The sequence below is a fragment of the Sinocyclocheilus grahami genome, unplaced genomic scaffold (genome assembly GCF_001515645.1).
Source record: "Sinocyclocheilus grahami isolate Dianchi unplaced genomic scaffold, SAMN03320097.WGS_v1.1 scaffold313.1, whole genome shotgun sequence".
NCBI lineage: Eukaryota > Metazoa > Chordata > Actinopteri > Cypriniformes > Cyprinidae > Sinocyclocheilus > Sinocyclocheilus grahami.
In genome coordinates this window covers 1,823,204-1,837,691 of record NW_015505492.1, presented here as the reverse complement: position 1 = coordinate 1,837,691, position 14,488 = coordinate 1,823,204, and the positions used below count along the sequence as shown (strand labels likewise).

The 14,488-nt window shown below is 37.6% G+C and overlaps 1 protein-coding gene across 1 annotated transcript in view; it reads left to right on the top strand.

The window, feature by feature from the left end:
- LOC107601794 (vinculin-like) overlaps positions 1-14,488 on the top strand; it is a 34,077-nt gene that overhangs the window by 12,552 nt on the left and 7,037 nt on the right. The window contains exons 7-17 of the mRNA XM_016294088.1: positions 1,279-1,457; positions 2,232-2,385; positions 4,031-4,206; positions 4,611-4,801; positions 8,092-8,291; positions 8,622-8,750; positions 9,390-9,539; positions 10,259-10,367; positions 10,448-10,750; positions 10,846-10,970; positions 11,050-11,235. Of these exons, the coding sequence (XP_016149574.1) occupies positions 1,279-1,457; positions 2,232-2,385; positions 4,031-4,206; positions 4,611-4,801; positions 8,092-8,291; positions 8,622-8,750; positions 9,390-9,539; positions 10,259-10,367; positions 10,448-10,750; positions 10,846-10,970; positions 11,050-11,235 (1,902 nt within the window). The remainder of the gene's footprint in view (positions 1-1,278; positions 1,458-2,231; positions 2,386-4,030; positions 4,207-4,610; positions 4,802-8,091; positions 8,292-8,621; positions 8,751-9,389; positions 9,540-10,258; positions 10,368-10,447; positions 10,751-10,845; positions 10,971-11,049; positions 11,236-14,488) is intronic.

The window sequence follows — 14,488 nt, the reverse complement described above, 5'->3', positions numbered from 1 at the left end:
ATATATATACACACACACACACATATACATATATATATATATATTACACACACACACTAGAAAGCATTTTCTTTTTTAATAAAAAAAGAAGATAAATATAGATAAAGTAGAATTAAAATAGAATAGAAAGTGCTAGAGTTAGAGGGTCAAATAAAGGTGGAACAGATGTGTTTTTAGTCGTTTCTTGAAGATGGTTAAGGACTCAGCTGCTCGGATTGATTTGGGCAGGTCATTCCACCAGGAGGGAACAGTTAATGAAAAAGTCAGTGAAAGTGATTTTGTGCCTCTTTGAGATGGCACAATGCCGTTCACTTGCAGAACGCAAGTTTCTAGAGGGCACATAACTCTGAAGTAATGAATTTAGGTAAATGGGTGCAGAGCCAGTGGTGGTTTTGTAGCCAAACATTAATGCCTTGAATTTAATGCGAGCAGCTACTGGTAGCCAGTGCAGATTGATGAACAGAGGTGTGACGTGCGTTCTTTTCGGCTCATTAAAGAATAATCTTGCAGCGGCATTTCGGATTAATTGTAGAGGTTTGATAGAAGTGGCTGGAAGACCTGCCAAGAGAGCATCGCAATAGTCCAGCCTGGATAGAACAAGAGCTTGAACAAGGAGTTGTGTTGCATGTTCTGAAAGAAAGGGCCTGATTTTCCTAATGTTGTATAAAGCAAATGTGCAGGACCGGGCAGATTATCACTTCAAAAGGAAATATTTTATTTAACAGAAATCACTTTTCAAAAACTACAACGAACGACTCGTTTGGACTACAACGCATATTTTCCGGGATTTGTGATATCACAAATATCGACGAATGGGATGAGACCTGGTTGAGCTGCACTAGAGAAGGCAACGAGTGTTATCACTATGTTGGAGACACGCTAGCTTTCCCAAGGCAGACGAACTTAGAGTGATTTGATTTTGACGCAATATTTACACCGAAGCTAGCGTAGAAAGTTAAAAGAGCAGAATTTATTTGAAATAAATCTTTTGTAACATTATAAATGTCTTTACTGTCATTTTTTAATGCACAATTTATTGCTCTCTTGCTGAATAAAAATATTAATTTCTTATTTAAAAAAAAACAGTATTACAGACCCCAAACCTAAGTGTACACAAACATATATACTTTAAGTACTAATATGTACCCTTTGGGGGTAAATAAGTACAAAGGTGTACCTTTTGAAAGGGTATGCTCCAGTGACAGCTTTTGTTTTATTATGTACATAATATTTGTGTAATGTACATGATTTTAATTGAGTTGGGTTAAAAGTATATAGTGGCCTAACACTATGTCTGTGACACCTGCAGGAGATCCGGGAGAGCATGCGCTGCGTCACATACTGGATGAAGCAGGAAAAGTGGGTGAGCTTTGTGCAGGGAAAGAAAGACGAGAGATCCTGGGAACAGCCAAGACCTTGGGCCAGATGACGGATCAGGTGTCAGATGTGCGCGCCAGGTACGCCCCCCCCTTCAGGTGCACCTGGAGAAAAGACAGAATTATAATCAAAGCCCATTATACTGCTGATTCAACTGACTATGAGATTCCTCCGTTCAGCATTTCACACTGAGAGCCAAAAGCCACCACATGTTCCTGTAGCGCTCGCGTGAGCTGAATTATGCATTAATGCAGCTGTTTGCTGTTCATAACGATATTCATCATCCTTTATACAACGTATTATGCCTGTGTGATGTGTCTCAGGGGCTGTAACTGCTTCTAATTTACAACACGAGAAAGTGTGTCAGGTTTTTCCATAAACACAGTTTAGACGTTGTTTGTTAGCGGGCTAATTCTCCGGGGATTGTTTATCCCTGACTGCTGAGTACAGGAGAAGGAAGGAACGGTGTGGTACAGTTTGGGTCCATGTGTCAAGGATGTTGAAAGCTGGAGTGAAAGTGAAAGATCAGACGCTGGGCTCTGACTTCATTAGAGAGACTCAAGGAAAGCAGATTAAAGGCTGAAGGGCCGGATAATCAGCGGCTGCCCCGGCCCACTGATTACTCTCACACACGGGGGCTCTTTACACTGACCTTCACATGTAGTTCAGATGCTTTTCATGTTCAATTTCCGTGTTTAATCAATGTTAACGGGTAGTCAGAGAGATTATGATATTATGGTATATGGTATGGTAAGTCCTGTTAATTGTGTGATCATGAAAATGAATGATTATTCTATTCTATTTTATTCTATTCTATTATTGTTGTTTAATCTTAATATATGTTGTTTCTTCAGAGGTCAGGGTGCCACCCCTATAGGTATGCAGAAAGCTCAGCAGGTGGGCCAAGGTTTGGATATTCTGGTAGGCAAAGTGGAGAATGCTGCTCGGAAACTGGAGGCCCTGACCAATGCCAAACAGGCCATTGCCAAAAGAATCGACACGGCCCAGGTAAGTCTCGAAGCCTGTTTTGTTAGTGAATTGGTTCGTTTAGTGTGTCTAAAGTGGTGCTCAATTGACCCTTTGCAGAAACCCGCCCTCCTAAGTTACTGTTGCTATGTTCGACAAGCCATGCCGCTCTCACACTACACATCATGTTCTCATGCGGTAAAAAATACAGAGCAAAGAGTAAACTGACAACACATCGACAGACAAGATAGAGCAGCTTACTTCTGGTATGAAACAAGGTCTCAGCTTTAAAATTTTGTCTTTAAAAAAAAATTCAAACAATAAATACCGTTTTGTGGCTCTTTAATGTGTCGTCGTGACAGATCGCTGTATTGCCTCAGTTCAAGCGGCACACGTGAACTGTTCGTCTTTTCATATTTACTTAAAGCACGAAATAAACATGAATGAACATCATAACGTATTTTATTTCAACAGCAGAAAGACGTCAATACACACCATTTTTCAAGTTTGAGTCCACCAAAGTTAAACATCTACTCTCCTGTCTGATTTGTTTTTTTGGGCAAGATGGCGTATTCGTGGTTATGATTGGTCAGATCGCCTGTCAATCAAGCTCTCTGCGAACAGTCAATTGGTTTTGCTTCAAGACTCTTTTGAAAAGGAGAAAAGGAAACAAGAATTGAAAAGGCAACAAGTACCAATATTTACACCAAAAATGTTTTATAGCCAATATTATCAACGTAAATAACGGTCTTTTTTAGCAACAATGGAATGTATTATTATTATTATTAACATCATTTAGTAATGTTATCATTATGGATATTATGTTTGTTATGATTAATACAGGTGCAGGACCTAAAATATTTAAAATGATTAAACATAACATAAGCTGAATTGGAAACCTTCAGTTTGAATCAAGGCACAGATGAATTTCCACCAAATTTATTCTCCAAAGGTTTGAGTCAGAGAATGGCCATTGATGTAAACAGCAAAAGATATGTGAAGTGTTTTAGAAAATATAAAAAGTTCTATTTTTATTTTAGTCTTTTTTTAAAGATTTTATTATATTGTTCATTTTGCTATATGTACAGATTTGATGAGCTTGTATATGCATCCCAGAGGATGTGTGGGTACTTAAAATGGGTACTCATAATTACAGACGTGTCCTCATTTAAATAGTTGTTACATAAATCTGACTGGACTGATGTTATTTAGTGGAGATGTGCTGTGACTCCTAAGTATTTAAAGGGTGGATAACTGAAAAACAGAAAGAATACTTTTACTTTGTGCTGTCTGTGCAGTGACAGCAAAGCATGTGATTATATAACAGACTGGTTCCTTATGCTGAATGACAATATGACTATAAATATTACTTCAAATTCAAAACAGGAAATGTTGACAAGTGTCAGTGTACCGTGGTATGTTCATTCTGATAATAAAGGAACAGAAGAGTCTGAGAGTGTTCTGTGAGATTACTTTTGAAGGTACTGCTAACTAACTATTAGGTATAGTTCTAGTGATGCAAAACACAATTTACTGATAAAATAAAATACAATAAAAACACTATTTTACGTTTAAAATAAATCAAATCTGAAATAAATGAACACAATACACATTTAGGTGTGAAAGGAATGTGACAGTAGTAAAACTTGTAACTGAACTTATTGTGTGAATGGTTGTTTCTGTACAGAGCTGGCTGGCTGATCCGAACGGCGGTCCGGAGGGGGAAGAGAACATCCGTGCTCTTCTGGCAGAGGCCAAGCGCATCGCTGACCTGTGTGAAGATCCTAAAGAGAGAGACGACATTCTGCGCTCCATCAGCGAGGTCGCAGGACTCACTGCGAGACTGGTTGAACTTCGGAAAATGTAATTAGATCTACAGTACATATAGTTAGAGTCAACATTCAAAGTGTTCTTTCCACTTTCAAAGAACAGATATCATTCATGCCAGTCTATCATGATTAGATAATGTTGTGACTTTGATCAGCACATGATGAAAAATGTGAACTTGATAAACCAGTATCATGCTCACTGTTAGGACAGATTATGTAACCAAGTTAACGTGCCTGATGTGACTCCTAGTGCTTTCATAATATTATGAAACTTTTTTTATAAATAAGTTGGTAAGATTTTTTTTTCAAGAAATAATACTTTTACTCAGAAACAATGCATTCAGTTGTTCAAAAGTGTCAGTAAAGACAATTATGATGTTACAAATTATTTCTGTTTTAAAAAAAAAAGATGTTCTTTTGAACTTTTTTGTGCCACAGGGGTAAAGGGGATACTCCTGAGGCTAGATCGCTGGCCAAACAGATTGGCACAGCTTTGCAGAACTTGCAGGCAAAGACTAACCGTGCCGTGGCCAACATGAGACCTGCCAAGGCCGCTGTTACACTAGAGGGCAAAATTGAGCAGGCCTTGCACTGGATCAACAACCCTGGAGTGGACGATCATGGAGTAGGTGGGTGGCAGGATGAGGTGAAACATTACTCCTTAAATGTGACAAAAAAGCATTTAGAATTGAATCAATAACTGTTATTATATCTGTATCTGTTATTAGTGTAGTAAAATCCTCATCTGGTCATCAGAGGCCATTACTTTTGCCCCAAAGGATAACACTGGCATATTGAATGACTTATTCATTCGAATGGAACTAGGCACTTGACTCTGGACCTTTATATGATGTGACAGATGGCTATTTCCTCTGTCCCTGTTGTATTTATGTTCATACTTAAAATATTTCTAACCATAAATAGCTGCTTCGTGTCCTATTCACAGCAGGTCATGTTACTTTCAGGTTAACTTGGTCTTGGAGTAACTCTAGACCAGAGCTGCACAGTTTAGTACCAGGGCTTGTCCCAATTCACATATTTACACTAGTTTGTACTTCGCTCGTGACAGGGGAAATCCATATTTCGAGTGTATAGCAAGGCCAGTATTGGGATATACTATCACGTCATAAAATTTCATCTTGATACCACAGACCTTGTCATCTTGCTAACTTAATTACTAATGAATTCATTGTTAATTATCCTTAATAAGCTTAAAAAATTGCTATGGCACAGGTTCTCAATTTAAAATCCACCTGAAATGGTATACTATCTGAGCACCTATGGCTTGTTATTTTAATATACTATCATTTTGGATGCACTCTTCATCTAATAAGGGCATACTTGGATTCTAATATTGCATACTATTTAAGTGGTATGTTAGTACTTTCAAGTGAACTAAATTTGTTTATTATGGAGCAAAAACATATTTTTTAAGCCATCAAGTAGGGATACTAATGTAGTGCTAATGTAATAGTGCTGAATTATTAGCCAATCAGTCAAAAAAATTATTGTGTATGATTGTCACATTAATGGCAATTTTAAATCATAAAGCAGCTGTTGCCCTCCGCTTGGTAAAATGAATGAATAATGAATGTATGAATATATCCACACAAAACAAATGCCTATTCACAGCAGGTCATGTTACTTTCAGGTTAACTTGGTCTTGGAGTAACTCTAGACCAGAGCTGCACAGTTTAGTACCAGGGCTTGTCCCAATTCACATATTTACACTAGTTTGTACTTCGCTCGTGACAGGGGAAATCCATATTTCGAGTGTATAGCAAGGCCAGTATTGGGATATACTATCACGTCATAAAATTTCATCTTGATACCACAGACCTTGTCATCTTGCTAACTTAATTACTAATGAATTCATTGTTAATTATCCTTAATAAGCTTAAAAAATTGCTATGGCACAGGTTCTCAATTTAAAATCCACCTGAAATGGTATACTATCTGAGCACCTATGGCTTGTTATTTTAATATACTATCATTTTGGATGCACTCTTCATCTAAGAAGGGCATACTTGGATTCTAATATTGCATACTATTTAAGTGGTATGTTAGTACTTTCAAGTGAACTAAATGAGTTTATTATGGAGCAAAAACATATTTTTTAAGCCATCAAGTAGGGATACTAATGTAGTGCTAATGTAATAGTGCTGAATTATTAGCCAATCAGTCAAAAAAATGATTGTGTATGATTGTCACATTAATGGCAATTTTAAATCATAAAGCAGCTGTTGCCCTCCGCTTGGTAAAATGAATGAATAATGAATGTATGAATATATCCACACAAAACAAATGACTGCCAGTGTGTTTAAAAGAAAAGCATAGTAGGTTGTCTAGGAATAATTAACATAATTATGTAATAATTACAAAATTATTTTTCACAATTATTATAACCACCCATTTTATAGATATATTGGTTTAAAAATGAACATTTTAGTGCCAAATAATAATTCTCACTGCATATTTATAGTTTTACTTAAAATGCATCACATCTGGTTTGGCACTCACATATGGATTATTAATAAAATATGAATAAAACACTACCAATGTTTTGTTTCTCAGAAAAGGTGGCTTGAAACAAAATGTTTCTATTATGATTGTGGTTTCTTCTTAAAGGGATAGTTCACCCAAAATGGAAAATTCTGTCGTGAATTGCTCACCTTCATGTCATTCCAAACCTGTAAAACCTTCATTCATCTAGGTCGAGGACTGACACAGAAAAGAAGAAATTGTTGAATAAAGTTGTTATTTTTGTTTTCTTTGGTCACAAAAAGTATTCTCGTAGCTTCATATAAAGCTAAAGCCCTGTACAAAACAACACCAAAAAAAGACATTCTAATCTTACTGATTAACGATCGACTAATGAGCTTCGTTTGACGGTCAGGAATATAAAAATGAACAAAATGCTGTCAATCTACAATTCTCCACCGTATTTACTATGCTGCGCGCAACTTCAGGTAACTCAAAAACTTGCGTACACGAGCTGAGACCAGACGTGAGATTTGATCGTAGCCACCGCTCACGTCCATATTGATAAATTCCAAGTTTTGCGTTGAAACGACCGTACGCTCAATTTTCTGTCGTACGTTCGTTTCGTAAATGAGGCCCATTGTCTCTCAAAACAAAGAGTCGACTCTGAATCATTGAAACGAGTCGTTTTTAAAACGAATTGCAAACCGTTTCATGTTGACGTCTACATTAAACATTAGCATATTGCCCGCCCACTTGGTTTGCGCTCAGACCCGGGAACACTTGAAAACTTGGTCTGAATGAAAATGCTAATTAATTCTTTGCCACTAGGTGGCGCTTTTGGAGCGGTAAAAATAGCTGTTTTCCCGGTAACGGCTGTACACAAGGCAGCACTGCGCTCACAAACGCTGCTTTATCAGGCATGATGAAATGGAAATCGACCAATCGGCTCAATCACCGCCGATTAGCGTCACGCAAAGGAGGGGTTTGGAAAAATGAATCGTTGTGCGAATCGTTTGGGTCGTTTCAGTCGTTGAGCAAGCAAGGTAAAAATAAATGCATATTATAAGACAATGAAAGTGTTTTTTGACCTTGCATGCATGTCAACCTGTTGTTGGGGACTCCCAAAACCAAAATATGAACCTTTCATAACCCATAATAGGGGCACTTTAATTTGTGTTCTGAAGATGAACTAAGGTCTTACGGGTTTGGAACGACATGAGGGGGAGTAATTAATGACATTTAATGATTAATGATTTTTGGGTGAACCATCCCTAAGCAATTTGTTGGTTAATTTCCCTGAAGAGACTGTCTGTTTGTCCAAACAGTAATATAATGGAGTCTGGAGTGTTTGGGAAACCTGTTTGATTGTTTCAGCTAGAAATGACACATTTCATCATTAAATTTTAATGGGAGCTTGTCATGTCTCTGTCTGTAGGCCAGGCTGCCATACGGGGGCTGATAGCGGAAGGTCGCCGGCTGGCGAACTCTCTACCAGGGCCATACAGACAGGATCTGCTAGCAAAGTGTGAGCGAGTGGAGCAGCTGATGATGCAGTTGGCAGATCTTGCAGCGCGGGGAGAGGGAGAGAGTCCTCAGGCGCGCGCTGTGGCTGCTCATCTTCTGGAGGCAATTAAAGTAAGGCATCGTGTCCCCCTTTTCTATTAAAAGATCCTGCTATCTTTCTCACACAGCAGGTGTGGGTGAAGCATAATCAGATGTTTAGATCTTCTCAAATGGGAAGTGCAGAGGTCAAATCTGCTGGCTCTAGAGTAGTGCAGTACACAAAGCAGCAGGGCTTTTAGCTCAGTGTAATATATAAGCAAATGCCGCCTACTGCTGGAAAATATTTGCACTACACAATATTTTTTCCTATTCTGCTTCAAGCAAATGACAGTTTTTTTTATACATAAATAAATAAATAACTGTACACATAAATAAATCATCATATCAACTCTTTTTTTTAAGGATCTGAAGGCGAAGATGCAGGAAGCTATGACCCAGGAGGTGTCTGATGTTTTCAGTGATACAACCACACCAATTAAACTCCTGGCTGTGGCAGCAACTGCGCCTCTTGAGGCCCCCAACAGAGAGGAGGTCTGTTGAGTATACAACCTGTTTTAAACAGAGCCCAGCTTGCATTTCAGTATCATGTCAAATATGCTAATTCACACAAAGCATTCCAAGCCCTAAACCTAATTGTAAATAGACTTAAGCCATTTATAGAAATAAATAAACACGTTTATTCTTAGGGTTATTATTTATTTTGAAGGAATCCCCAAAATCATTATTTTATACCTGGTCAGAAATGCATACAAACATACTCATAGTCATTATCATAGTTATTATGTGTTGTTATTATGGTTATCTAATACTAAAACCATTAAAAAAAAACATTTTTGTTACTTGGGAAAAAAATTTGCGTTAACTAAAATAAAATATAATATAATATAATAAAATTTAATTGCCAAGGCAACATTTCTCATTTTTGTGTAGTTTAACTTGAAGTACTAAAATAACTAAAACGAAGTAAGCTACAAAAAAATAGACATAAAATACTAATTAAAATGACAAAAACACAGCAAAATTACTAACACTTAAATTAAAGTGAAAGCAAAATGTAAAAATTACATTTTCATTGAAAATATTTACAAAAACTATAATAGTATATCGATAAAATGGAATGATTAATTATAAAATAATAATTATAATCAATTTAGAATTGTTCCCCTCTAGGTCTTTGAAGAAAGAGCGTCTAACTTTGAGAATCATGCCAGTAGACTGGGTGCTACAGCCGAGAAGGCCGCTGCTGTGGGGACAGCCAATAAGAGCACAGTTGAGGGCATCCAGGCGGCTGTGAAATCAGCCAGAGATCTAACACCTCAGGTATGCAGCTCATATATGTGTATGTGTGTATATGTGTGTGTGTGTGCTTATGCCAGAGCTACTTTAAGGGCACATAATGGAGTGCTTGGCCTGATAGCTGGACATTAGCAACAGTATCAAGTCTCCAGAGGCATTCAAGCTTTTTGATGCCAGATACTACCAAATATGATGATGATCTTGAGAACTCATTCTTAAAATAAGTATTAAGTGTTAAATTATAAGGATGTTTCTAAAATAACTAGCTTTTATGTTGTTACACTACTAAAGTCAAAACAAATGAGCTTTTTTCATCACAGGAATAAATTACACTGTAAAAAATATTAAAATGCAAATTTTTTTTTTTTTTTACATTTTAATATTTCACAGCATTACAGTTTTACTTATTTTGATCAAATAAATGGTGAGCAAAAGAGACCCTTTAAATTTTTTTTTTTACATTTTACCTACCCCAAACGTTTGAACAACAGAGTATTATTGTAATTCAAGAAATATAAACCTTTTAAAAAATCATTTATTTCTTTGTTAAAAAGTGGGACTTTACACATTACTATAAGTTAAAAAAAATATATATATATATATATCGGCGCACAGCATTTTTTTTTTTTTTACCGTTTATTAATAATTCTACCAATAAAGGCTCTCAGAATGAGTACTATTAAGCTGGTTGTGATCTTATTTGTTTGACATGTTTATCTATCTTTTGCTGTACTCATGAGCAGGTCACTTCTGCTGCACGCATTTTGCTGAAGAACCCTGGCAACCAGGCTGCATATGAACACTTTGAGACCATGAAGAACCAATGGATTGACAACATTGAAAAAATGACCAGTATGCAAAAGCTCATATCACATAAAATACCACATAAAATCTTTTGAAATTCTTTCAGATATTCACAATCTTTATTTCAGGTCTTGTGGATGAAGCCATTGACACGAAATCCCTCTTGGATGCATCAGAGGAGGCCATTAAGAAAGACATTGATAAATGCCGGGTGGCAATGGCTAACGTTCAGCCCCAGATGTTGGTTGCAGGGGCCACCAGCATCGCCCGGCGGGCTAACCGGGTCCTTCTGGTGGCCAAACGGGAAGTGGAGAACTCAGAGGACCCGAAATTCAGAGAACTGGTCAAAGCTGCTTCAGATGAACTTGGTAGAACAATCTCACCCATGGTTATGGCTGCTAAAGCCGTGGCAGGAAACATCCAGGATCCAGGTCTTTTTTTTTTTTTTTGGTAAATGTTCTGGATACATTTAAAGAAAACTATTTCTCCTATTACTGACAGAAAATCTTGTTTTCCTAATGATCAGGTTCACAAAAGAGCTTCTTGGACTCTGGCTACAGGATCTTGGCTGCTGTTGGGAAAGTCAGGGAAGCCTTCCAGCCTCAGGAGCCTGACTTTCCACCTCCACCTCCAGACCTTGATCAGCTGCATGTAAGTGAAATTAAAGCATCAATTCAGGCCTTAAAGGGACAATTCTGTCATCATTTACTCGCCCATGTGATTCTATCAGGTCAGTGATGATCAGGCTCCTCCCAAACCGCCCCTCCCAGAGGGGGAAGTTCCTCCCCCGAGACCTCCACCCCCAGAGGAGAAAGATGAGGAGTTCCCGGAGCAGAAAGCCGGCGAGATGGTGAGCGAGCCGATGATGGTGGCCGCCAGGCAGCTACACGACGAGGCCCGTAAATGGTCCAGTAAGGTGAGTGGAACTATTATGTTTTAGACACAAAATCATTCCTTGTAGTTCTTTTCAAATACATTATGGCTCAAAAGTTTGGGGTCAGTAAGATTTTTATTCCAGAAATTAATACTTTTATTTAACATGGATGCATTCAATTGGTCAACAATGACAGACTTTTATAATGTGACCAAACATTTTTATTTCAAATAAACTGTTCTTTTGAACTTTCTATTCATCCAAGGGCCAGTTTTACTAACAGCTTGCACCAGCGCAAACCATCTTTTGGCGTTACAATACTACTGTCAGGTTTTACTAAAGATGCGCAGTGACGAATTAGCGCTGAAAAGGCGTGCACCTGACCTTATTGAATATGCATTTGTAGGAGTTTCCCTTTCAGACGCAAAATTTATGGGACGAGAGTAATCAAATTAATCACACAATGAGATTTACTAACGTTTGCGCTCGTTGAATTACTGGTATTTGCGCCATTATTTAATGCCCAAAAAAAGCATGTCTAAACTATTTTGCACTTGGCTGCAATTATTGTTGCTAGGAGAAGGCACCGCAGAGAACCGAGAGCACGTGGTAGAAGGGAGAGTTTTTTTCCCTTGCGTATTAATTTATTTGGAATGCCAGAAGATCACATTATCCCAACATATAGTTTGCCAAGCCATGTTATTTTTAATTAGCTTCAGGAAATAAAAGACGACTTGGAACCCTCAACTAGGAGTCACGCAATACCGGGTCTATCAAAACTCCATGAAACCTTTAATTTTTTGGCCTCCGGTTCTTCTCAATGTACTGTGGCTTCTTTATTTCTTAATTCTTTATTTGCGACTATGCCGATTTGCGCTGCACTTGGTACATTGCGTTGGTCGATATGTAAATGAGATGTTGCGTCTGTGTTCTTTATTTCGCACGTTGTCAGTAAATCACCCGTAGACATTTCCACACCCATCGGCACTGTTTTGGAATTGCACTCTCATGCTAATTTGCCCTGTTTAGTAAAACTGGCCCTAAGAATCCTAACAAATGTATCAGGGTTTCCAACAAAATATTAAGCTGCAAAACAGTAATAAAAAGCATGTTTCTTGAGCAGCAAATCAGCATATTAGATTGATTTCTGAAGGCTAATATGACACTAAAGACTGAAGTGATGGCTGATAAAAATTCAGCTTTGCCATCACTGGAATAAATTACTTTTTATAATATCTAAAAACAGGAAAAAAGTTATTTTGACTTAGAGTTCACAATCATTTTTACTGTATTTTCAAACAAAAATGCAGCCTTGGTGAGCATAAGACTTCTTTAAAAAACAAAGACTTACCGACCCCAAACTTTTTAACAGTAATGTACTGTAAATAAAAACAATAATAAATAATTTTAAAGAATTAGAATTAAAAATTAAACTGAATCTCACAAAGACTGTCAAGATGAAAATGACAAAGTTAATGAAAAAAATAAAGTATGTGTTCAAATGTTTGAGATGCGCTTTGTGTACTGGTCTGCTTTTTATTATTGTGAAATGTTGCCTTTGTTGAACTCTGACCCCCAGTTTCACAGACAAGGCTTAAGCCTAGTCCTAGACTAAAATGTAAGTCTGAGCTGTTTCAACTGAAAGAAACTTGCACTGATTGATCTTAAAATATATCAGTGTCTCAAGATTTGTCTCAAGATGCACACCTAAGGCACGTTTATAAAATAGTACTTAAATGTCCTAATTGATCTATGGCCTAATCCTGGCTTAGTCTAAGTCCTGTCTGTGAAACCAGGCCTGAGTGTTTTTGTTGTCTTAAACCTGAAATGTGGAAATCTCTGTGATGATTCCAGTTTCAGGGGGGAAAAGAACGGAAACTGTCATCTATGAAAGAAATGTTTGCATGCTCTAACGTTTTAACAAGTAGACTAATTTTTTTTACCATAGTGATGGAGCAATACATGACTTTTCTTTGCAGCTTTACCCCAAAAGGGCTTCTGCTATGAAATGAGACAGACAGGACTACCTGAGTTAACTTTAACTAATGGAAAATGTCTTCTTCAGTGGATGTGATATCAACTAGAACTATTGCAGAGCTGATACAAGCTCATTACAGAGGCTCGTGTAGTACTTCAAATCAGGTGACCATAGTGAGAGCCCACTGGGTGTGTTTGACTTACTGGTTGTGTTGTCCTTTTGTGGATATTTCTGTGCTATTTCTATAATAGTTGAACAGTCCCTTCATGGCTTTGTCTTGGACCTTGTGAAAACTACTTGTTCTCTTGCGTGTTAACATGGTCTTTCCCTGTTTGTATCTACACACAGCCCCATTTATTGCCGGTGTAGTTATTATAATATTCACTTTACTAAATTGAATACAGTGTAAAAAATTAGGAATAGCTGTATTATTGAAATACTGAGATATCGCAGATAGATGTACAAATATCTACCATTCAAAAGTTTAGGGTTGGAAAGATTTTTAGTTTTTTTGAGTCTCTTATGCTCACTAAGGCTGCATTTATTTGTTTAAAAATACAGTAAAACAGTTATATTGTGAAATATTATTACAGTTTTAAATAACTGTTTTTTTATTTTTATATATTTTAAAAATGTAATTTATTTGAGTGATGGCAAAGCTGAATTTTCAGCAGTCATTACTCCAGTCTTCAGTGTCACATGATCCTTCAGAAATAATTCTAATATGCTGATTTGCTGCTCAGGAAACATTTTCTTCTTATTATCAATGCTGCTAAGCAGTTGTGCTACTTAAAGGGGTCATATGATGCGATTTCAATTTTTCCTTTCTCTGTGGAGTGTTACAAGCTCTTGGTGCATAAAGAAGATCTGTAAAGTTGCAAAGACTAAAGTCTCAAATCCAAAGTGATATTCTTTATAAAAGTTCAGAGTCAGCCACACCTACCTACCTACGGCTCGTTCTACCACGCCCCCACATGTCTACCTCACTATGTGGGAAGATTTGCATAACGCTGCCCAAATGTTCACGCAAAGAAAGAAGGCGTAACTTTTATTCTCACTGTAGTTTTGTTGACGCTGCAGCCATGTCGTGAAGACGCTGTGTGCTTTGTTGTGAAAGCGAAACTACTTTGTTTGGTCTTCCAAAAGAGGACGATATCGCTTCGTCATGCCTAGAGCTGATCTGTGCTGGTTGCTGAGGAAATACTTCAACTTTCACCGTGGACGAAGTGGAATCCAGCCAGCTCATTTGTCGGATCCGCCGGGCGCGCCATTCTCGACCCCGCCGCCTCAGCTCACTCTATCCCGGCCTCAGCTCAC